This window comes from Phyllostomus hastatus, unplaced genomic scaffold (assembly GCF_019186645.2).
Source record: "Phyllostomus hastatus isolate PE091 unplaced genomic scaffold, TTU_PhHast_1.1 phas_contig_40, whole genome shotgun sequence".
NCBI lineage: Eukaryota > Metazoa > Chordata > Mammalia > Chiroptera > Phyllostomidae > Phyllostomus > Phyllostomus hastatus.
The window spans coordinates 15,760,285-15,785,881 of record NW_025333872.1 but is presented as its reverse complement, the minus strand read 5'-3'; the positions used below and the strand labels follow the sequence as shown (position 1 = coordinate 15,785,881).

The 25,597-nt window shown below is 40.5% G+C and overlaps 1 protein-coding gene across 1 annotated transcript in view; it reads left to right on the top strand.

Moving 5' to 3' along the window:
- Positions 1–20,954: 20,954 nt before the first annotated feature.
- Positions 20,955–25,597, top strand: part of GCLC (glutamate-cysteine ligase catalytic subunit) — a 44,745-nt gene continuing 40,102 nt past the window's right edge. Inside the window, exon 1 of the mRNA XM_045843125.1 lies at positions 20,955–21,107. Coding sequence (XP_045699081.1) covers positions 20,958–21,107 — 150 coding nt within the window. The 5' untranslated portion in view covers positions 20,955–20,957. The remainder of the gene's footprint in view (positions 21,108–25,597) is intronic.

The following is a 25,597-nucleotide window of genomic DNA, read 5'->3' as shown; positions in this document are numbered from 1 at the left end:
CTGCAGTGAAGAAAGCCAGAGAAATAGCAATTACAGCCTTCCAATAGGACAAGGCAGAATGAGCTGCAGAAAGCAGTGAGAACAGGGTCTCTGGATGGAACCTGAATGTTGAAGACTTTAGGCTTACAGAAGGCATGAAAAAGAGGAGAGAGGCCCAATACTATGCCACCCATGGCCCCACTGCTTACCCTGTTGCCTTTCTCCCTATGAGAGCTTCTGCTGAACTTCCTTGATTATTTCTCACATGGGAACAATGCTAACTTCCCCTATTCGTGTTTCTTTAATCCTTTTGGTGGGAATTTGGGAGATGGGGAACCAACAATGATGTCTTGCTGGGAGGAACAAACACACTTTGCAGCAGATAGATTGCTGTGTCTACTCTCTCATTCACCCATAATCTTAGCATTCGCCATTACATTTGTATGCCTTCCTTTAGCCCTGAACTTTTTCAAGCTTCCTGCCACAAATGGCACACTGAACATCTATTCTTTACTTCTTTACTTATTTAATAAGCAATTATTTCTAGAGTGTCTTAGGAGATATGTTCCTTAAGAGGAACATTCATATTCTTTGTCAAACAATGAGATTATGTAGGGAGAATTTTTGGTCTGAAGGGCTAAAGGGATCATAAACTTGATAGAGTATGAAACCTACATGACCAATGAGATTCCAGAAATCAAGATGCTCCAAACGGTTGACAATGTCATATACACTATGTGAAAACTTACTGGTCTTTCTTTAATGTAAAATATAAAAGATTATTCTTGATAGTAGAGTAGAATACTTCAACCATTCCTACATCCAACTTTTTAATATTTTAAAAAACAAGGAATCATTATTATAAAAGAAAAGGGCTTATGCAAGGACTAAGTGTTTTTATTTGCATAGTAAAATATTTGCTTCTATTTATGTAGAATATTTCAAAACCTGAAATACTTCTTAATTCAATACATTTCTGATATCTTTATTCATTTTCACTTAGTCATTTTATAATTCCAAAAACTACAATTTAGCCCAATCATTTTTTAAATTTATAATGCATCATTACTAACATGTCAACCTTACAGATTTCTTAAGTCAGTTTAGCTTACTATTCGCCTTGAAGCTCAGTGGAGCACCATGCTCCATTCTATAAGAACACCTTATCTTTAGCGCCTTACTATTACTGAAGCACTTGCACACACATAAAATCATTTCAACCTCACAATGACCCTGTGAGGAAAATAAAATAGACGCTCTGATCCCCATTCTGCAGGTAAGGAAACTGAAGCTCACACAACCCAAGTAAATTACCCCAAATCATGAAGCTAGTAAGTCCAAAAATTCTCACTCTGAGTTCCGGTCTTTTGTGCTTTCCACAATCCCACTATATCTCCTATCTTTCTGTGCATCCAGTTTCTGTATAGTTGGCCAGAACATGACTGTCTCTATCAAAAAATAATTATTAGCCCTGGCCAGGTAGCTCAGTTGGTTACCTGGTTAGCTCAGTTGGTTACTCAGCTTCTTGGATTCAATCCCCAGTCAGGCACATACAAGAAGCAACCAATAAATGCATAAATAAGTAGAACAACAAATGAATGTTTCTCTCTCTTTCTTTCTCTAAAATCAATAAATAAAAAAATAAAACCTTTAGTGAATAAAGAAGAGATGAAGAGGTTGGTGGGCAACTACAATATATAGGGAAGAAGGTTGCATACATAGCCAGACAGCATAACCTCTGTTCCCAACCTAAAGTTCCTAAATCATAACCTAAAGTTCCATAACAGGAACTTTGCATAAGAGTGAATGTCTGGAAGCTTCAGAGAGATGGAAAGAGGATTGCAAACTGGCTCCAGATTGCAATAACCAGGAAATGTGGGAAAAATTTGGCCTGCATTTGGAAGGGCTGCAGGGAAGCACTGTCTTCAGAAACAAACCAAGTTCAGGCAGGGCAAAGGAGAAAAGGGTAGGAAGATTGAAAGTGTAGATGATATTGTTAATAACTTCTTACTGAAGAACTCTAAAGGAAGCAATGGGAAGATGAGAGAGGGATAGAAACCGTGTCAGCATTCGTGTTACCTGCCACTACCAGGACTAAGGAGTAGAGACAAGGATTGAATCTCCATGGACGCTTTATTCAGATGCCAGCAATCTGAGACGATGGCAGATTGTGTACACTCAAAAAACATCTTAACATCTCATCTCAAGCTGACATTTTTATAAGGAGAAGAAATGGAAGGTAAGGGGTTTGGAAAAAAAGGTTAATTGGGTAACAGTTGCAGTTTGGGGGCGATTTTCCTAGTACTTCTTTATCAGTTGATCAATAACTCAAGACCATCTCCATCACTTGCAGACAGACCCCCTGCGACACAAAGGTTGAACTGCTCATTGACCTTCTGGAGTCACATAGACCATGCATTTCAGTTCCTGGGATAACAGCTTTCCACATGCATTAACCACTTAAGCCTATCGATAAAGCTAAAATATTTAACTCTTGAATTCCCCTATCAGAATGAGGGAGAAGAGAGAAAAAGGAGGAGAGAAATCACAGAAAACAATTAGGAATGAGAAAGAAACAGTTAATGATGCATTTTCATGGTGACCAAGACCAATGGGCATACCAAATTAAATAAAAATATCTTGATAATACATTAATGCTGAAGGCTTGAATGGAAGTGGAACAGCAACTGCATGAGTTCCTCTGGATGATGGGTAGAGAATGAGTTTATGGCTGTGGTCCTCAATCTTGAGGACTGTAGAATCTCCTGAAAAGTTTTATAAATACATATATACAGACCCCATTCCTAATCAGTTGAAATCATTGTGATGTCAGTGTAAGAAACGTCCAAACTTGTTAGAATTTTTACAAGTTTATTTGAGCAAAAGTGACAATTGCCCAGAAGCAAAATCTCAATGGATTAAGAAAATGCATCTGAGAATGGCAATTTTGCACCTTACCTTATACATTATAACCAATGAAGGAGGCCTAAGGGGATTGCATGAAATTCATTAGCAATAGATTAGGGGGTGGGGAGGGAGAGAAATCTCTAGGATTGGATAAAAAGTAAAACAAATAGACACATACTTCTTTTATGTAGGTGGGTATAGGATAGTTAACAATTAACAATTAACATGATAATAACAATGAGGGGGATTTGTGGTCTTTGCTCTGGTGTAGTGGTTGTGCTTTGAGGAATCTAGAGAAAAGGAATTACTTTGATATTCCAAAGTTACTGTTATCAGGTATGTTATTATAGATGGGGGGAAAAGACAACAGACAGGCTCAGTTAAGGTAAAGATTGACCTTTGTTAGGTAAATATAGCAGTCTAGGACATCATTGCCCACCATGAACGTTTTTTAGTTAGAAAGCTTCAATTTCAGACCATCCTATGTGGTTACTTTTGGTCTCTGAGCTTGTAAGTCCACTAGGCCTTCCTCCCCTGAACTTCTCAGGTTTACTATGTGACCCTTCTGCTAGATTTTGGCAAAGGTATTCTTTTAAAGATCCCCAGGTACATCCAGGGTTGAGAACCATTGTTATATGGCAGCAGTTCTTAAAGCTTGTCCTGGACTATCAGTGTCACTTGGGAACTTAACAGAAATACAAATTCTCAGGCATTTCCCCCGGATTTACTGGGTCAGAAATCTGGGGGGTGAGGCCCAGCGATCCATGTTTTAACAAGTCCCTGTGTGACTCTGATGGCTGCTGAAGTTTTAGGACCACCCGTGTATGGGATGTGCCAGGGGTGGGGCTCATCTGCTCCACAGAGGCTGCTAGAGCTGTGCCTGTGAGTCTCCTCCATGGTCAGCAGAGTTATGTTTCCATCAGTATTTTACGAGAGTCCTTACTGCCAAAATCTTTTTACATGTAATCTTTGGCTGCTTGATAGGCAAGAAAAAAAATTGTTTGTCTTAAGACTGAACATTCTTCATATGTTTATAGTTAACACAAATCTAGCATGTTACAGTTCAACTTTTTAATTTTAGTCTAAAATAAAAATAGACCCCAACCAGTCACTATTGAGTGGAGGGGCAAACACACTGAACAGCTACCAGGGGCTCAAAAGCACTCCATCTAACCTGATTTATGAAGAGTCATCGGATAAAGGTGGTGGTTTAGTTACCAACTAAATTATGAATATATACAATAACATTCATTCATGGTCTTTATTTTTGCAAAAAAGAAAAAGGGAACCACTCTCAAAAAAAAATTGAGGGGATCCCTTAAACAAAACAAGAGTAAATATCAGTGGTATATGGAATAAAACACACATAGAAACGTGGCATGTATTTCCTGAAAATGTTAGCTGTAAATGGAAGAGATTGTGTTTCTCTATTTTCTTAAATAGAACTTGGAGTATTCAGAGTGGTCCATAAGTTTTAAATAATAACAATTTGCTCTCTGATTTGGCCTCACTTAGCATCCCTTTTCACATCTCTACTTTGTGCCAGTGCTGAGTTTGTAATTCAATCAAACAAGAAAAAATCTAAGAGTAAATGTACAGAGAAAAAGTAGAAAGTAAAACAGCAGCTGATCAATTTATCAGTTGATCAATAACTCAGATACCATCTCCACTACTTGCAGACCCTTGGGACACAAAGGTTGAACTGCAAGGTCTTCTGGAGTCACATAGACCATGCATTTCAGTTCCTGGGATAACAGCTTTCCACAACAGCTTTCTTCAAGGTTGGGCTCAACTAACAAATCATTTATACAGAAATAAAAATCTTCCCACTTCAACATACAAACTATTACTTCAGATCTTCATTACTGCCTGCCTAGACTAGTAAGTATATTTCCTTCCTTTTTTATTGTACTCTGCTGCAAAATTAATTCTCTCACAGCATAACCCAAAGGCTCTCAGTAACCTGTTCGCCCCTGCTGCCCCATGAAGTACCGACAAGATGTTTATGTGGCACAGGCCCCAGGGAATCAGCTCTAAGGAAACTAGAAGGAGGAATACATTTATCTTAAAAACTGAGAAATTCCTGAAAAGACTGAAGGCCATCATAAACTTTGGATGGAGAGACATGCAGAGGTGGAAAAACAGGTAAAGAGGGCGTTGTTAGGTTCTGCTCTGCTTCTCATTCAGATTTCCTTTGGATCATTGCCTGCTCCATGACCACCGTGAGTCAGAAGGCAGCAACGACAGCCCACATGATGTCGGGGTGGTTGACCAGTTGCTCTGAGCACTCACCTCTTCGATCCTTCTCACCAAGCCTAGATGAGGGATGGCCCATCATGTGTAAGATGACTATCTTCACCTTTTAAAACTTTAGAGGAGAACCCTTATCAGAGAAATGCCTAATGGAGGGGCAACAGATGGGTTGACTGTAGTTCTCTTGTTTAGGACTGTCTGCGCTGGGTTCATCTTCTAACTTCTTCTTAAAATTACAAGGAAGCCATAAAGTAGGGCCTGACCCTTGGTATCTCATCCTGGTACCTAAGGGGTAACTCTAAGGGAACACTAGTTTACAGCTTAAAGTACCTGAGGTTTGAACTGCTATAGAAGGAAAACCACAAACCGAACAACACACAACACATCAAGCAGAAATACTAGAACAAACAGATTAAGTATTTAAAATAAACACAACTTATCACATCAAAAGATATTGGTATATTGGTAATAGGAAGCAGGTAAAAAATTTTTAAAAGAAATAAATGGAAGCTCAAGTATATAAAAAAAAACCACTTGAAAGAAAGTAGATGGAATAAATAGCAAGCTGAATATAGCCAAGGAATAAATTGCAGAACTAAAAGAGCAGACTGAGAAAATCCCCCAGAAGCAGAAAAAAAAGATTAAAGAGATAAGTATAGAAATAAAAAGTTAAGTGGCATGGAAGGTAAAAGTAGACATGCTAACATATCAAAAATGGAATCCAAAAGGAGGGAGAATATTTCAGGAAATAATGAAAATAAATATTCCTGAATTAAAGAAAGATGAAAGAACTTAGGTGGAAAGAATTGTGTCCTAAATAAGAGTAGTGAAGCACTCATATAAAGCATTGGGAAATTTAAGAGCATCAAAGAAAAAGAGAAAATTATAAGAGCTTCCTACAAAAGTACAAGAATCCAATTGGTGTCACATTTCTTAACAGCAACACTGCCAAATATTTGGGGAATTTCCAGATATTATCTTGTTATTGATTTCTAATTTAATTCCACGTAAACTAAAAATATACTGTGTGTGACATGAATCCTTTTAAATGTATTGAGACTTGTCTTATGGCCCAAAATATGGTCTTTCTCAAGCAAATATTTTACCAGAGAAGATACATAGATGGCAAATAAGCACATGAGAAGATGTTCAACACAATTAGTCATTTGGGAAATGCAAATTAAACCATAATGAAATACCTCCACACACCAACTGTACCTACTGTTGCCAAGGTTGTGGAGGAACTGGAACTCACATCACTGCTGGTGGGAATGTGAGTGGTGCAATGACTTTGAAAATAGTTTGGCCGTTTCTTAAAAAGTTAATAATACACTACTATATGTTTAACTTGGTATTCCACTCTAATGCATTATTTAAGGAAAAAGAAAGTATATGGTCAGACAAAGACTTATACATGAATGTTTATTACAAATTTATTGGTAATGGCCCCAAATGGCAGCAATCCAATGTCCATTAACAGATGAACAGATAAACAAATTGCAGTACATTCATATAATGGAATACTCAGAGGTCCCAATTCAGCTCTATCGGACTCCTCTTCCAAATTTATGGATTAATAATTTTAATCTCTTCTAATATTCTGCAGAACTGTTTGGGAAATAGGAACAACACTTACTTAAGAAATAGTCAGCCCTGGCTGGCGTAGCTCAGTGGATTGAGCGCGGGCTGGGAACCAAAGTGTCCCAGGTTCGATTCCCAGCCAGGGTACATGCCTGGGTTGCAGGCCATAACCCCCAGCAACCACACATTGATGTTTCTCTCTCTCTCTCTCTATCTCCCTCCCTTCCCTCTCTAAAAATAAATAAATAAAATCTTAAAAAAAAATAGTCAAGAAATTGTCACTACTTTTTCAAGCAATAGCCTTAATGTTATGTTTCCTTTAAAAAGTTCTTATCTTTAAAAGATTTATACTGAAATATTTACAGAAGAAACAATATGATGTCTGTGATTTGTTTCAAAATACTCTCAGAGGAGGGACTGCTAAGTAGGTTGGATTATAGATGAAGCAAGATTAGACATAAATTTACAATTCTTACAAATGGATGATGCATAGTTCATAATAAAGGGTATATTCAAAAGCATGCTGTTGGCTGACAAATAGTGGTATTTGTATATACCAAAAGTATAAACATCAAGTGCATTAGATTGGTGGGAGTGGGGATGGAATCAGAAGTGGAAATCAAAGGAAATTAAATTAAATGAATGAATGAATGAGAAGGGTCTAGCACAGGCCAATGGCCAACTATGCTATGACCTCTGCAAAATATTCACTGCCGACTGCAGCTAAGAGAACATGACTGAGAGGCAGGGGATGACTAGACTTAACTAGACAGACAGCTGCTCTCCACGATGATGCCAACACCAGGAGAGGTGAGGAGCACCAACACTCTCTGGAAATGCTACAGGAAATAGGGAAGGGGTGGGGAAAGAGGGGTCACTGACCCCGATCTCCCCAGAACCAACAGCTGACTTTACAAGAGAGCCCTGGGCCCAGTGCCTTTGTTCCCCCAAGGAGCTGGAGAGGAGCTGATGGCAAAGGGATACTTGGAAATGCAAGGAAGAGAACACCTACTTTTGAATTGGTATTCTTCCTTTTATTAGATATGACTTCTAAAAATATACTTAAATCCTCCAAAAGTTGCTTTTTTTCAACTTCTAAATGGAGATATTATTCCACCTCATATGGTTGTTGGGAGAATTGAAATAGGGGATCCGTAAGAGTTTGAGCACAGTGACAGACACACACTTTGGCCTCAGCTGATGGAACTCAGTCTTCATAAGGATTTGATCCTGGCCATGAATTAGATAAATCAGCCTCCTTAATCTTTCCTGTCTGTGGAATGAATCATTTACCCAATTTCTTCCCAAACAATGAGATAGCACATTTAAGTGTGCAAAAGTATAGCTCTTTAAAATTTTACCATAAGCACTAATCAAAGAGATAATGTTCTGTTCCTACTGTATCCTCACATACTCAGCTCGAGTACTGAGACACTCTGCAAGCTGTCTCACAAGATCAGGGATGTTCATCCTCACTCTCTGTGCCACAGGGCCTGGGCCCCACTCGGCGGCCCCTTGAAATACCTCAGGTGTGGTTTAGAAATAAAATGGTAAATGGGCCTGTGCCTTTTATTTATAGTATCTACAGAGAATTTTCTTCTGTAGAGAATTTTTTCAAAGCACTTTCATATATGTTCTGCAGTTTAACCTTCACAATCACTGTGAGACAGGGCTGGTATTATTATCATTTCCAGGGTTTTTTTCTTAATCTATCCCCCAACCCCAGAACTCAGGCTAAGAGGTTAATTTGTTGGCCCAAAGTCCTATCAGTAGCATACTAATATTTGAAGAAATGAATGAGTTAATTTATGAGCTAGTAAGCAGGGAATCTAAGACACTAATCCATTCTATCACTGTTTTCTTTCCTTCCTTTCCCTTTTCTCCCTTTCTTCTGTTATTTGTCCCTCTATTCTTTCTCTCTGCCTCGTTCTGGTAATTTCCCTAATTTACACCGGTTCTTATGTGCTTCCTCTGGGACTCTGGAATGCAACAGTAATGCGATTACTAAACTACAAGCCTCAGAGAAAACAAAACATAACAGCCATTGTTTTTTATTATTGCAACAGTGTTCTTTCTAAGTACAGTTGAAAGAAACCCAGCTTTGATGAATCATGCAACAACATGTTACCTGAATTGAGCTGTGAATGTTGAAGTAAATATTTTCAGGCTTACGTTGGCATTGCTTTCGCCTTTTAAATAAACTACCACATAATCATGTGCCTATAAAACAGGCCTAAAACTGTATAAACTAGGCATAACTTGAAAACTAAAACTTGGAAACCTCTAAGCATAATACTTTAGTTAAAATGTGATGACCCTGAATCTCCTTTCACAGCTAGAAAACACAAAAACAGGTAAAAGAGATAAAAGTCTTGTTGAGAATTCCATCTTAAAGAAGAATTTGTTGCTTTCTTTTAAAGAAAAGAAAATGGGCTTTATAAGTACCCTTAGGTGTAATATACTTAACATGGGTTATCTATTTATTACAAATCTGACATTATCAAATACACTGAATTTCTGAAGAACAAAACCATTTGTACTTTTTCTCTCTTGTTTTACATTCTGGATACCTTCCACCACCCTATGCTAGGAACTTAATAACAATATTGTCTGCCAACAGAATATTTTAGTGTAATATTAGTAAAGACATGCCATTAATCATCATTTTCATCCCAAGTAAATTGTGAAAAAATTAAAATCTTACCCATGTAACAACATATGTCAATTTCATCAACAAACTTAAAATATCAAATCAAATATTTGACATTTTGACACAGTTTGGCTCTCTAAATAAACCATACCATAAATCTCTCACAAAACCTTCAGGCTTTAGAAATTGTTTAGATATTATGTTCCTAACGATCTATAGATTTATAACATAAAGTACGGCTGCTCAAAGGTACTAAAATATCTGTTTTTCAATAACTTTTCAAAATAATTTTCTCATTTTGAAGGAATTGAAGAAGGAAGGTATGTGCCCTATCCGAAGAAAAAGAGGGGAAACTTTTTCTCTCTACTTTAACAGACAGATTATACCCCCGGCTGGAGCAAAGGAAAATTTTCTGGAACTGGCAGCTTTTTCAGCCTGAAAAACCCCAGCCCTGGTAGCTAAGTCATTAGCAAAACTAACCAGAAGACCGTCTGGCACATGAAAATCACCACAATAACAATACTTTCTTCAAAATGGCATCTCAAATGGTCGAGTTATCTCCTTGTTTATTGTCTGCCTTCTCCCTCTGGAAGGAAAGCTCCATGGGAACAGCAGTGTTGCCCTTCCCACTCACCCAACATCCCAGTACCGAGAACTAGACCTGTAGAGACTGGGAACCTAGTACATGTTTGTTCAATAATCAGAAATGTAATCCAACTGGCAGAGAATCACCTTAGTTATGCAATCGTGGACATTTATGTAGTGTCCAAACTTCCAGTTTTTTGTAACCCAGATCAACATTGATACTGATTTCATAGCTAACTTATTGACATATTTAATCCATGTTATTAAATGTTAAAAGTCATCTGTAAAAGATTTCTTAGTTATTTGTTCTGCACAGTGAAAACAAAAAGATAGTACCTAAATCTAACCTCAAAATAATCTTACTTCCAAGGACAATTCTCACATTCAAGGCTTCAGCATTTGCCATTATTATTGCAATCTAATCATGACTCAGAAAACCTACTGACTTTCCCCAGAACACTTGCCAGCAAATACAGGACTGTGCCCCTGACCTTACTGAGGTCAGGTGTGAACAACGATTGGTTCCCTGTATGTGAGAATGGTTCGTGAGCGCTCACAAAAGTTGTCTTTGGTTTTTCCAGGCAGGAAAAAAGTTTTGCTGTGTACTCAAGAGACATCTCTGGAGAGAGAATTCTCTCTCTCTCTTCTCTCTCTCTCTCTTTTAGTGAATGATATTACTAAATGTCAGCAGCTTCTCTTTTCAGTAAAAAAGGAGTGTCTTGTTTTCCATCCACGGATTTACTTTACAAATCATACTTAATGAAGGTTTTCCTTTAAAAAGAATCATCTCTTAAGGGTCTTCTACCTACACTAGGGCTCACAGTAAGTACTCTCACTTCTCGAGCCTGTTCGTGTGATTGATGATTTAACATCTGGTCTGCCTTTTTTCTTTCTCTATATCTTCCTCTCTCAGCACATGACATAGGTACTATTCTAAAAATCCTGAAATTATGGGCAAAGAAATCAAAGGGTATAGAGAGAAAATTAGAAATGTATAAAAATTTTAAATGTCATCATGTTTAAGAGTTTCTTTTGTATAGTGTTTACCCAGTAAAGATGACTATCATATTTTGAAAGTTTCTACTGAATGAAATTGCACCATCACTCATGGGGCAAAGAGGGTCCTGAATTGGAAGTCAAAAGTCCTGGGTTTCAGCACAAGTTCTACCATTAAAGTGACCTCTAGCTCAGTTTTCTCACCGCTAAAATGAAATTGTTTTAAAATTCTTCAAGATTATATAATCCAGTGTGAAAATAGAGCATATAAAATAGTGTGTATATATAAGGTCTGCCTGGAAAAAGTCCAGCCATTGTTAATGTAATGAGAACAGCTTGCGCAACATCGATGTACCTGGCAGCCAAGAGGAGTGGACGGAATATATGTGTGTGAACAATGTCAACCAGACTTCACAGTACTAGTCAGTGGAGGCAGTAGATGCCACTGAGTGAGCACGTGTACTGTGTGACTACTGCATTCAAAATGACTGAGCAAGTCGAGCAATGAGTCTGCACCAAATTTTGCGTTAAGTTTGAACATTCCTCTAGAAACTATTCGGAAGATTCAGAAGACTTTTGGAGATGATGCAATGAGTGCAGTGCAAATAAAGGTGTGGCACAAACTCTTCAAAGATTGTTGAGCATCTGTTAAAACTGATCCACGATCTGGAAGGCCTGCAACAAGCAGAACACTTGAAAATGTTGAACGTGTATGGGCTGCAATCAACAAAGATTGGTGACCCAAGTGACTCAGCCACCCTACAACCCAGATTTGGTACCCTGTGACTTGTGGCTTTTCCCAAAACTAAAATCACCTTTGAAAGGGAAGAGATTTCAGACCATTAATGATATTCAGGGAAATACAACGGGGCAGCTGATGGTGATTGGGAGAACTGTGTGAGGTCCCAAGGTGTCCACTTTGAGGGGGACTGAGGCATCATTGTCCTACGTACAATGTTTCTTGTATCTTCTTCAATAACTGTCTCTATTTTGCATAGCACATAGCAGGATACTTTCTGGATAGACCTTGTATTAAAGTTTAGAAAGAGTGAGGTATAGAGAGAAAACTATGAAAGGGCATATTAAATTTATAAAACATATGAAAGCTATCCACCACAAGATTATACATAAGAAATCGAAACTGTTAGAAAATTAAATGAAACTGTTGATATAAAGCACAGCTACAGTGTGGGTATTTGAAAAATGCTCATTCCCTTCTCTTTTAATTCCCTTTTCTATCAAAACTCTCATAGACCATAAATGCCTATTCAAAATTTAGTTATTACTGTTTATATGGTTTTGTTTTGTTTTTAACAATGTAAGGGAAGTAGAATGAACTTGGACTTTGAAGGCCAATAGACCTGGAATCAAATCCTAGTTCTGCTATATACCTGCCTTTTATAAGCATGGCTTTTGAGTATGCTTCCTAATCCGTGGGCCTCAGTCTCCTCTTCTGTAAAATGGGTACATACCTCATTAGTAGTAATCTTTCCCAACCTTTTTCATAATACTGCACGTCTTGAAAATGAGAATATTTTTCCTGCCAAGGATGTTACTGCCCACAGTGAGATGTAGCCAGACCAGAGGGCTCTGAACACCAAATCGGGTCTTGCTTTGCCATTGCAAGGCTGGGGGAATGGGCATTTTGGCACTCTGTGACTCCTCAGGGCACATTAGGATCTGGGCATACTCTTTGGGAAGCTTTGCACTATTTGGTTTGTGGAGAGAAATAAATGTAAACCTTCCTGATCCTAAAAGATGTTAAATAATTTCTTAGTTCCTTTCCTTCCCTAGATTAAGAACAAACAGAGCAACTCGCTTAGCTCCTGCCCATCACCCTGGCTGAAAACAACTCTGAAGGCTGAAGGTTGGGTTGTGCCAGAGCAGAGATGCCCACACCGAGTGATGCTTCATGGCGACTAACTCTTTGGTGAACTCACTGGCCCCCCTGCCATCTGCCCTCCTTAAAGCAAGGTTCTATCACACCCCTGCAGAGGCCATGCAAGCAGCTGCTGAATAGCAGTTTGTTCTCTACTTTGTTCAGTGTGCTACTTGGGGAGGAAGAAGACAGAGGAGCCAGGGAAGGTTTGCCTGAATGACATGTGCAGAAAAAAATAGGCAATAGTCACAAAACCTCAAAACTTAAAGTGCCAGAGAAGCAGCTTTTAGTAGCCAGCAGAGAGCTTATAACCTTGCATTTCACAGGTGCTGGGCTTTTGAGTAACAGGGGAGTGTCTTTTCCAGGAAAGTCTGAACTTTTGCCACTGCAGCAACAGAAGCAACCAGGGCTGGAAGGTGTTTTCTGAGCTCACTGATACTAGAGCATAGCAGTATTGCTCCTCCTGAAAGTCCTACCTTGCCTTGATTGAGGCAAAAGACATACCATTTAATGAGTTCCCAATATGTGCCAGATGTTCTACATGTTATTTTCAATCTTTACAACCACTCAGCAAAGTGTCACTCACCCCCCCACCCCCACCCATTAAACAGATGATAAAACTGAAGCAGAGTAGCTTACCCAAGGTTACAGAGCTGGAAGTGGGCAGAGCTGGGGCCAGCTCAGTTCTAACACTCATGCCGGGGTTTTTCCCAGCACCCATATTCCCTTTGGAGTAGTAACAGAGCTTCTAAGAGATCTAGTGAGTTTTCATTCTTTAAAATTGAATTTTTAAGAATGGTCTTAAGGGGGACTAAGAACTCTGCAGTTAATATTAATACTGGTACAAGTATATAACTAGTCTCACATGGACAGAAAATGAGACACTGTGGAGAACAGACCAGTAAGTGGCTACGGGGGAGAAAGAAACCAGATAAAGAAGGGGTGCTAACCCCTCCTAATGGGCCCATCAGCACACTAGGGCCCAGTAGGATATTAGATAGCTGTATATATCTCTACTCATAACTACACAGAAAGCGATTTTAACCACTGTATATATTCACTTCTCAACTAATCCTTTTGATGACCTTAGAAACTCTTGCAAATATTTACGGAAAGGGACTCATGTAATACTTAGAATTAATCCTGATGCACACAGACCAAGGTGTCTCAACGTTGGTGCTGTCGACATTTTGGGATATATGATTCTTTGTGTGGGGCTGACCTGTACATTGTAGGACACCTTGTTTCTAGATGACCTGACTCCTCCCCCTTCCTCCCAAAGACACCAGGTACATTTTAGCCTAAGTACTGCAATATGTGGCGGAGGGAATTGTGTGTGGAAAAATACAATACTTTCAGGAAGTATGATTATGTTATTTTTTTAATCTGTGAGGAACTGATCTTATTGAAGCAAAATTGCTCAATATCCAGTATAATTGCCTTTCTGCATAGATGTAATTATGGTTAGCCACTTTTTCACATTTCATCACCTGCAAATGATGGGTTTCTATGTGCCAAATATTAATTATTTGGTGTTATCTAACGTAGAATAAAATTTACATATTTTTATGTGAACCAAGGTGAGAGAAATAGGAGGAAAAGCGTGGTAACTAAGATTAGGAATCTTTAAAAGGGTAAATACTGCCTTAAAGACTTCACTCACCTTTCAACAATGGGCCTACTTTGACCATAATAATCATCTGTGCCAGCCATTGTGAAATAGTTTATGCTATGTGTGACAAGCATATTTTTTTAGTTTTGCTTGTAAGTACAACATACCATAATTTAGGACCACAATAGCTAGACAATTTGGAATAAAAACAAGTGGTCAACATCAATAGTCTCCAATTTCAGAATGAAGGAAATTGGTTTCCAGTAAGGGATTAGCCTGTTGCTCATTCTTTTCCATCTTCCTGGATCGTTGTCCCTCATACCAGTTGCTCAAATTGCCTTTCATGTCCCTCTTTCTTTCTTCAGCCCTCACATCAAGCTAACTACCTGAGATCATAATCCAGTGAGATTTGCTTTAAACTAACAAAAGAGGGTGAATATCTGAAAAAGGACTAGCCATGTGGTGATTCTGGAGATAGGTAACCGGTACATTACACTATGTTCTCTCTGTTTTTGTGCTTATTTGGAAAAGTCCATTATAAAAAGTTGTGTTTCTTTAGCCATACTCCAGTGAAAAGATTGATTCTACTGACCTATCTATCACCTCTCCCATCCCAACACACTGTTCTTGGCATTCTTACTTTCTTGCCTAGAACCTGACAGGAAAACATTGATATTGTTACAAAACAAAGCTCACCACTTCACGTGTGTTCTGGGTCCCATCAAGTTATGTCTCCTGAGACACCTTGGGCTAAACGCATCCTTTCTCACTCCCACATCTTTAATCTTACCCCGCCCCCCACCGTTGACTCCTATCCATCTTCTCTATTCACTCAAGCTTCCCTATCTTAATGAAGGCCTTCATTTGACAGAGCAGACCTGTTGTAACTCTACAAGAAAATGACCATATTTATTTTTAAAAACCCTCAGAAGCTAAAAGAAGTGGCTTTAAAAACCAAATTAGCCATGGCTAGTGTGGTTCAGTGAATTGAGCACTGGCCTGTGAAACGAAAGGTCGCTGGTTCGATTCCCAGTCAGGGTACATGTCCTGTCCCCAGTTAGGGGCATGTGAGAGGCAGCTGATCAATGTATCTCTCACACATTGATGTTTCTTTTCCTCTTTCTCCCTCCCTTACCCTCTCTTTAAAAGTAAATAAATAACATGCTTTTAAAAAATCAAAAGATGGTATTTATTTATTTACTTAAAATGGCAATAGTGCATCTCAGAAGCATATGTCAAAAATAATACACAATACAAAAAGATTTGTGCTTTTCCTGGCTAATTTAGTAGTATTGACATCAGACAATGTTTAGGTTAGAAGAGAATAATCATTTCATTCTAGACTCTCACTTGAAGAGTTGAAGAGGGAGGAGTCCCTGAAGATAAATAGAAGTTTGCTTAAATCAGCACAGCAGGTTACCCTGTGAGCTAGTGTGAAGACTCCGATGTCTTTTGGCTACTGCCCTTCTGTCATAAGTTCCTGGGGGCCTTGTTCAGTGTGATTAAATCAAATTCCAAGAATAATGCAATTGTAAGGAGAAATCCTTTCTACACCTTTTGCACTTTGTACCATCTACACTGAAGTTAAGAAATAACTGTGTTCATTTCTACCAATTAATTAAAATCAAAAGTAAGTCTTAAGCGCCTCACTGGCAGAACAGAGGTCTTTTGGGGAACCCGTGTGTCAGAGCAGAAGGAGGGCTCTGTAGAGGTGGTATCAACCCTCAGGAGGAGTCCCACGGAACGGGGCCCTCAGCTTTCCCCAGGCTGTGAGGTGTAGTAGAAAAGGGACAGGCTTTGAAATTATTCTGGAGCTCAAATCCCTGCATAGCCACTACCTGCTATTTATGGTCACAGTAGCCCCCCATCCCCCATTATTCAGGGTTTTGATTTTCCTTTTACAGTTTCAGTTACCAGTGCCAACTGCACCCTGAAAATATTAAATGGAAAATTGCAAAACTAATTTATAGGTTTTAAATTGTATGTGCCATTCTGAGTAGTTTGGTGATCCACCATCCCCCTCCAGATGTGCATCATCCCTTTGTCTGGGGTATTCATTCACTCTGTGTATCTTACCTGCCCTAGCCATTTAGTAGCCATCTCGATTATTAGTTCAACTATCTCAACTTGCTTATGTTCAAATAAACTTTAGTTAACTTAATAATGGCTCCAAAACACAAGAGTAATTTAAACTTTACTGTAAAAATGTGTATATATAGCAAAAAAAAAAAAACCCCACTAAATATAGGGTCCAGTATTATCTGTGCTTTCAGGCATCCACTGTGGGTTTGGAATGTACCCCCAGGAGTAACTGGGGACTACTGTACTGGATTCAGTTGTTTCATCAATAAAATGCGGCACCGAGGACTGTTCTTTGAATTCCACATTAGAGTGCTTAGCATAAACCAAGTGCTCCATAAAGAGCAAGTTATTGAGACCTCCAGACACCATTTAGGGGGATGCTCAGACCAAAGAGGGCAGTATGGTCTGGGCGAGTGACAAGTGACCCGAACCTACAAATTCCTCCCTCAGAGACACCTAGGCACACCCCTCCGCTTTCCTTATTTAACCTCTGCTCAGCCAGCTCCAGCTCTCCACGGAAGCGCTGACTCAAGGGAAACTGGGAACAGCGTGACTACAGGAAAATGATGGTTTTTTTTCCTTCCTTGTCAGGAGTCTTGAAAACGAGGGAATACCAGCATTCGCAGCAGCCCGGGGTAGGATTGACCAACTGTGACTTTGCCCCCAAGGAGCCTCCTGGGATTGACCTCTAGCACCGCTCCCGTACAAAGTGCTGAGTCACGGGGAGGCGGTGCCGCGCTGCGCCGGGAGGCGGGCCCGGTGCAGTCACATGGCAGGGGCTGTACCACAACAACAGCGCAGCGTGCAGCCCGCGCCTCTTCCTCCCGCGACAAACCAGCTCTCTGAGCATGCTCAGCTCGGCTGCGCGGTTGCGCTGAGTACCCAGCCGCTCTACTCCACGGTCCGGGTTTTCCCGGCAGCTGCCCCGGGTGCTAGGAGCCCTGGAGGCGCTTTCTGAACCACTACTATCAGGGCGTGGTTCCGGTCGAAGGAGTCTAGGTTTCTTCTGCAGAAGAAATGACCAAGAACCTGCCTTCGAAGGAGTCTAGGTTTTTTCTGCAGAAGAAATGACCAAGAACCTGCCTTTGGGCAAACCTGGGGAGGAGCTGATTACATAAGATATGAGCTCCTTCTTTTCTTTTTAATGATCGTTAAAGTCCTAAATGATCAGTGCGAGGCTGTCTGCTGAAAACTCACTCCCGGTAGTCGAAACCCAGTTCTGGTTGCAATCTACAGAATGAAATCGAGAAGAAATAAACCTAAAAATGCAAAAGACTGTCAAATAGACGGGTATTACTGTTGTTCAATATGACCTTCGTTGATCTGTAGTAAGTTTCTTTACCCCTGTAACAGTAATTGGCAAAGGCATTGTAGAGGTCATGGTTTTAATATGACATAACTGCCAGATGGTGCTACCACGCTGTAGCCTATTTGGGATTGTCCAGAGCCCAGGAGTACCCTCTTGGGATGTCGGTTTGGAATTTGGGCACAGGGTGGGAGAGGCACCCTTCTGTGAGTATCAACCGGAACCTGAGACTGAGTGATTCAATTATAGCATTAACTCACTATATTAAGTATCACATAGAGCTTTGGCTAGACTAGAACTGTCTCTTCCTGACTCCCCTTCCCCCCTCCCCCACCTCCCCGTCTCTGTTTCCTTATTAAAGCGAAACTGACACTTTCCCAAGAGACCAACTTCACAGTATTGTGAGGAAATGAAGCAGGTGTAGGGGGAAAGTGTGTGCCTTGCAAAGTGTAAATGTCTACACCTGCGCTGTTCTAATTAAGTGGACTGCCAGCCACATATGTAATCTAAAATTTTCCATTAGCCACCTTTAAACACTAAAAAGAAACAGTAAATTTATCTTAACATTTAAAATACTAGTATAGTAATTAACATAATCACTATAAAATTATTACTGAATATTTATATCTTTTTTGTACTAAGTCTTTGAATTGGGTGTATTACATCCACAGCACATCTCCCAGGCTACTAAATTTTCATTGGAAATACTTGATCTGTGTTTAGATTGCATAAAATTAACAGATGAAAAAGTGGATTCACATTCCCAGTCTTCCAAATTTAGTTAAAAGTTTTCCAGCAACCAAATGAGATACCAGTTTTGAAATTTATATTTAAGTGGTTTAAATAAAACTAAAATTCAGTTTTTCAGTCAAATTAGCCACCTTTCAAACACTCTGTAGCCACCTGTGTCGGATGGCTATTGTGTTGGACAATGCAGGTCTATGCAAATATGTGGTGAGATTATGAGAATAACAAAATGATCCTTTGGATGACTCTCCTGTATTTCAAACAATGACCAACACTGTCCCCACCCCTGCCCCCACACTTACCCTCCTTTCGTAGGAAGCAAACATTTATGCAAAGCACTTTTCTAGACTTAAAGATACAAAGGCATAAATCGTCTCTATAACAGAGGAAGCCACTCTCAAGTGTGGAGATATTTTTAAAATGATTCTATCATAACGTAGAAATAGAGGCATGTACAAATGTAACCAAAATACAGGAAGGAGTAACTGCAACTCAAATGATGAACAGGAATGTGTCAGGTGGGGCATTCCAAGCAGAAACAAACAACAGAAAGCTAGGGCCACACAGGTCTGGAGAAGTTGGTGGGGAGGTACAAGGAACAGTAGGGGTAATAGTTGAAGATGTTAAATCAGCTGTGGACAAATTAAATGAGGCTTGGTTTTTATACTGGCTCTGCTCTTGAGGAGTGAAACATCATCCCTGAGCTTCAAACACCATCACACAATCTCCCACACATACATACACCCTGCTGCAGAAATTACAGCCACACTTTAGGAACCCATGTCCCTAGGCCCTGAGATAGGCACATCCAAATGAAGGGTGTGGAAGAAGAGATTCTTACTATCATATGTCCATTCAGCAGTTAATAAGTGCTTATTAAATTTTAACTTTGTAAAAGTGTGAAGGAAGTGGGCACAATTAGTACACATTTTCTGGCCTCAGTACTTGTATGTTCTAGTTCCTGTCACTTTTCCTCTGACCTGTTGTGTTCATCACTCTTTCAACACATATCTATTGAACAATTACTTTGGGGCAAGATACCTCATATCTTCCCTTTCTTGCCAGGATGGGGCCAACCCAGCTGTTTCTTCTATTTTCTACCCCCATGGTTAAAGTCACATGAACATCATTTTAATTTACTCTATGGATGACTCTTAGGCTTGGACTGAGTATATACTTTGAGATGTTTCCTTCAAATGATCCATCTGGAGATATTAACAAAGCCCCTTTTGTTGCAATCAATCATGTCTGTGTCATCCAAAAAATGTATATCATTAGAGAATACACAAATGCTTGTAACATATATGCATGTCTAAAAACTTGTAGACAAACTGACTCCTCTTAATAACGAGGTCACTTATTGAACATTAACTCAATGCACCTCTTCACTGCACAACTTTTACAACATATATAAAAGATAGAATATAATTTTGTACAGGTGTGGAAATAACTTGTCCAATGTCTCATCGTCGGTAAATGGTGGAGACTAGAATTGAACGTATTTCATCTGATTACCAAATATTTTTTCTTGACCTATCCTGCTGTCCTCACTCTGCTTTTGTCAGTGTGAAGGCCCTCTAACCTAAAAAAAATCTGGTGTGCTCTTCATTAATTCAAGTAATCAACCTTCTTCCCCAAACCAGAGTTGATCTCTTTAGATAACAGAAAACGGGACTTTTACACCTCGCGTTTGCTTCCACGGAGGCCTACCCGCACTCGCCGCACTGGTACAGCTCCCTTCCTTTGACTCCGCCCCAACCACTCCCGCGCACGCCTCTTCTGCAGTCCGCTTAGGTCTCGGGTGGAGCTCAGCCACGCCTTCTCTCCTGCACCGCCCCCTTTTCCCGGTCCCCGCCCCCCGCCTACCCCACTCCAGGCCCCGTAGTTTATAAGATCCGGAGCGTCGGATCACTGTCTGGAAGGGCGAGCGAGCGGACGGGACTGGGCATGCTCCGCGGCGGCGCAGGTTTTGGTCACAAGTAGGAAGAAGCCAGTGCACGACACCGGCAAAGAGAAGCGGGAGCCGCTGCGGCACGGTGGCTGTAGGGTCCGTCGCTGCCTCCTCAGAGCAAGAGCGGGGCGGGAGCTGGAGCAGGCGAGGGACGAGGCTGCCGGGCCGAGAGCCGCCCAGTCTGCCCTCCCGTCCTCTGCTTCTGAGCCCGCGAGGTGTGCCGGACCCCTGGGGCGGTCACCTGGCCGGTAAAGACCCCGCGCGGGAGAGCCGGGCGGGATCCTCCTGCTACCGACTGCGGCCCGAGGGCGCATCCCCGGTGTGGAGCAGTTGCCGCCGCCTCCGGTGAACTGCTGAGTGTCCAGCTCGCGCCCCGTGCCCGGAGCGTGCGACTGCCTTCAGCCCCGAGGAGAAGGAGCAGGGGCGGCCATGGGGCTGCTGTCCCAAGGCTCGCCGCTGAGCTGGGAGGAGACCAAGCGCTATGCCGACCACGTGCGGCGGCACGGGATTCTCCAGTTCCTGAACATCTATCATGCCGTCAAGGACCGGCATAAGGACGTGCTCAAGTGGGGCGACGAGGTGAGCGCCCGCGACCCCGTCTCCTCTGGGGTCCCCTGTCAGCCCACCCCATGCCGCCTTTGTTCCGCAAGGCCCCACCTGCTACCCTGACCCTGACCCTGACCCTGGCTCCTGGGCCCCGCGCTGTCCGCCTCCTGCACTGCGCCCTTGAGGGTCCCCGGGCGCGCCGTCTCCCTCTGGGCGTCCAAAACTGTCTAGGGCGTGGGGCCCGGCTCTGAGCCTTCTGGCTACACTCGTCTCTCCCATTCAATCAGGGCACCTGGAGGGCGCCACCGAGAAAAAGTGTGACATTTGGTGCTTGGGGGAGTTTACAGTCTCTTTTCCGCTACCCACTGTCCCATCTCGAAATGCGCTTTTGCTGTTAATATGAAGGGAAAGTTGTCCTAGGAAGGCCCGTCGCTATTAGGAATTAGGTCTAAAGGATGTTCACTTCTGCCTGCCACCCCCCTCATTCCAGCTCTCTTTTAAACAGCCAACTCCTCATCAATCCACCTCCCCAAACACTCACACGCTTATAGGGATAAATTAAAACAGAAATGAACGAATCATTTGTCCTAAAGGGGAGGAATCTTTCTGGCCCTGTTTAATTGTAACAGAGAACTCGTACCTCTTCATAATCGGGATTTGTTAGTACCTTTCCATGGCATAAATCCAGCATCTAAACTTGACAAATCAGTGCTTCATCAACGTATGTTTTACCTAGAGGTGAAATGTGTCTGGATTCGCAATATGTTGAACCATTGTTTAATTGGAATGATCTGGAAAGCATCGCCTCTCGTTAGAGTTAAATTATTTTCTGCCAAAGCACTTTGTGCTCTCTCATTTTTAAAAAATCACATGTATGTACAGTTCAGATAATTGACTTTTTGAAAAGTCCACTTAAATCTTTTATCATTTGCTTTTTGTAGCCTTGGTCAGGTGTTAATGATTCGTCTTGTAGTCATTGTTATCACTCTTGACCTAAGTGTGAATGAAGTGCTTCACCAATACAGAATCTATCCCTGCATAAAGTTTTTCTATTCTCCAAGATTGGAACATAATTCCATTTCTGCAGTGCAAGAAATTATGCTGCTTCAAGTTAGAAAAAATATAATGACCAATAATTCACATTGCTACTATAAGTGTTGGTGTACAGTATGTGATTGATGGTAATTGTTCAGCTTTAGTCTAAAGTTCATTGTTTCTTTATGGCATCTGATATTTTATATACCCGTTTGTGTGTTGTGTGTATTTTATGATCTATCCTCTATTCCCCCTAGGTTTTTTTTTCCTCTCCCCTACCTCCCTTTCCTTTTGTCCCCCCATTAATAAATAAACCAGTGTCCTTTGGTGTCGGGAGTTTACTGTTTAATAGAAACAATGAAGTAGAAAAGTTGTCTTAGATTTAAAAAATAACCTGCTGCTTGTTTGTTAAGTTCTGGTTCAGTCATGTCTGGGTAGAGTGTAGGATTTTCAAGAGGAATACAATTTCTGTTTGTGCCTATTGACAGTCCAGCTGGAAACAGGCACCCTGACACAAGAGATAGAATTGAGAGAGTGAAGAATTCCCAGGTAGTTAAAGGGAAAAAAAACCCACTTTACTTCCTGCTCCTGAAATGGCACTTCAGGAAGCCTTAGACTCCCCTCCGAGTTGGTTCTCTGCCATCTTCACCTTTAGTGTGATTCTCATTCTCCATTGTAGTATCTCTGTCTCTACATCCTTTAGGGCAGACACAAGGTGTGACATTTCCTGGGGATGAGGAGGGTCTCACGCTTAAGTATTTATTGATGCCTCTATTTCTCTAGCATCAGGTCAGAATCACTTTTATGTTACAGAGCATTATTTTTCAAACTACATCATGATCCTTTAGTGAGTGGGTCAAGAAGTACATTGAAAAGATTTTGGAAGTCTAAAGTTCATTGTTTCTTTACATTGGACATTTTATATAAGTATTTGTGTATTTTGTGTATTTTATTATCTAGCTTCTCTATCCCCTAGATTTTTTTCTATCCAGGGCTTTTATAAAAATGGAGTAGGATGAAGAATATTGATTTATCATACATAGAAAGACTATCACGTCACACTTTTGAGTTATTTGACGTGTGTAATTGGGTCACGTATAAATTATTTCTTACCATGGTCACAGTTAAGAGTTTGAAAGTCAAGAGTCCCAGGTTTATCATGGAAGCCTTCCTTGATGAGATGAACCTCCGAAAAAAGAGCCATGGTTATAACTTCTCCAGTGTTAGCACTAATCCTTACACATAGTAGGAATTTACTATCACAGCTGTTGAATAGTGGTCTTCAGGCAGGGGCAGACAGCAAGCAAGCTTTGTTTTGACGCAGAAGCCTTGGGCAATAACTGAAAAACAGGCTGGGCAGATAAGAGTAGAGAAGGGTGTGGTGGGTGGTGTGGGCCCTGAGATGAAGAATGGCTGTGCCAGGCAGAAAACGGTGTTTGGGGTGCGATTATGTTGGATGTTGTTAGTGTGATACCCAAATACTGCTCTTCATGGGAAGTTTTGGTGTACTTACAGGGGCATGGACTTGAATGTTTAAAAAAAAAAAAGAAAGAAAGAAAAAGTGCCTTGAAACCAAAGCACAGTGGAAGGACAGACTGCCACTTTAGAAATGCTCAGCCCTAGTTTCTAGGACAGTTATTTATCTGATAGTGTTTATTCAGAAAGAACCCTGGATCTGGAGTTTCACTTGTGTTGTGTATTCCAAGGCCTTCCAAAAACTGCCTGTGTGGTTCTGGGCCTTGGCTTCCTCATTTGGCAAGTGAGAGGGTTGGACCTTCTTTCCCTTCCAGCTTTTACAGTTTGAGTAAGTACAGTTTGAATAAATTTTTAAATGTGTACAACTTTCAAACTAGAATGTTCCTCTTTTAAATTCACCTGTAGATAATCTTTAGACTGCCGAGTAAAGAGAAAGCTGTCATCGACTGCCATGGTAAAAATGGGTTGTATGATAAAGGTGTGTGTATGCTGGCTTATTGGAACTCAAAAGGTGAGAACCTTGTAAATAGGGAGATTCCAAGATCAGCTTAGAGATGTGTGTTTCACCTTTAGTGTGACATGTCCTAAGCTTTGCCACCGTTTATGGTGCTGTTTCTGTGGGAAATAGAAGTTGTAACTCCTAGGTGCCAGGAACTCATCTGTTCTCTTTGCTCCAGGATGGGGGATGCGGTAAAGAGGAGAAGTAAGATGAATGTTCCTGGGTGCTCTGTTGCCTGCTAAGCATCGTGTGTATGCCAAAAGTAAGCACTTCTCTCTTCACAGCTCACACACAACTTTTGAGTTACAGATTTTGTTTATGACTTGGAGTCTGCACATTAAAAGACAAACCTAGGAAATCTATGCTGCAAATGTGGCAATAAATGCAACTCTTGAATTTTTCTTAATAATCACTCCACTGTTAGCTACCTGCCAGGCCATTTCAGCTATTTAGTGGCAGAGGCATTATCAGAACTGAAATCTGTCTGACTCCAGGTCCGTTTCTTAAACACCTTATACCAGGTTTTGGATTATTTACAATGTATGAGATTTCATCAAATCTCCATTTACAGAGTTTAAACTCTGCAGGCTACAGAGGTACCAGAACACGGCATTTAAAAGCAAACATAATTTTTCTAATTTTTTTTAACCCAATGTAGTGCAGCTTTCAAAGGCAAGAAGGTAAATTGTCCTCTAGTAGAAAAGTGCATGTGAACTTTGAGAGGAAAATATAATGTCTTTAATGTTTATTAGTATGTTCTTAACAGGCATAAAACTAATAAAACTGAGGTGGGATTTAAGGGCTGGAATATCTTCCATTGATTTTTGCACTACATATTTGCCTGTGTAGGTTAAGAGTGCTTAAGTGACTATTTAGAAAATGCATGCCGTGATTCAGTGGGTTGAGCTTTGGCCTGTGAACCACAGGGTCGCTGGTTTGATTCCCAGTCAGGGCACATGCCTGGGTTGCAGGTCAGGTCCCCAGTAGGAGGTGTGTGAGAGGCAACCACACATTGATGTTTCTCTCCTCTTTCTTCCCCTCTAAAAATAAAATAAAAATATTTTAAAGAATTAAAAAAAATGTGTAGCTTGTCAGTGATTATGGTTATGAGCCTATAACAAAAATACGTAATCCTGAGCTATAAATCTAGAATAGGCTAAAGCATAGTCATTTTAGTCTAACAGAAAGTTTCGTGTAGATTTGGGCCAATTACTTAATCTCTCTAACCTTATTTTTTTCATCTATAAAATGGGGACATTAATAATACCTTCCTTAAGGGATAAAATTGAGTGAGATAATGTTGATGAAATAGTTTACAAAATACTCATAAATAGTAGCTTAAAATGTTACTTGAAAAGTTTTTAATATCCGGTATATCTCATTTAAATAGAATAGTCATTGGGGAATGAGGAATTTCATGTATATGGGTTTTCTAAACTAATTAACTGAAATTTGCCTCCTTAGCTATAATTATAATCTGTTGGTTTAGTAATTTTTTATGGTATTTCTAAGT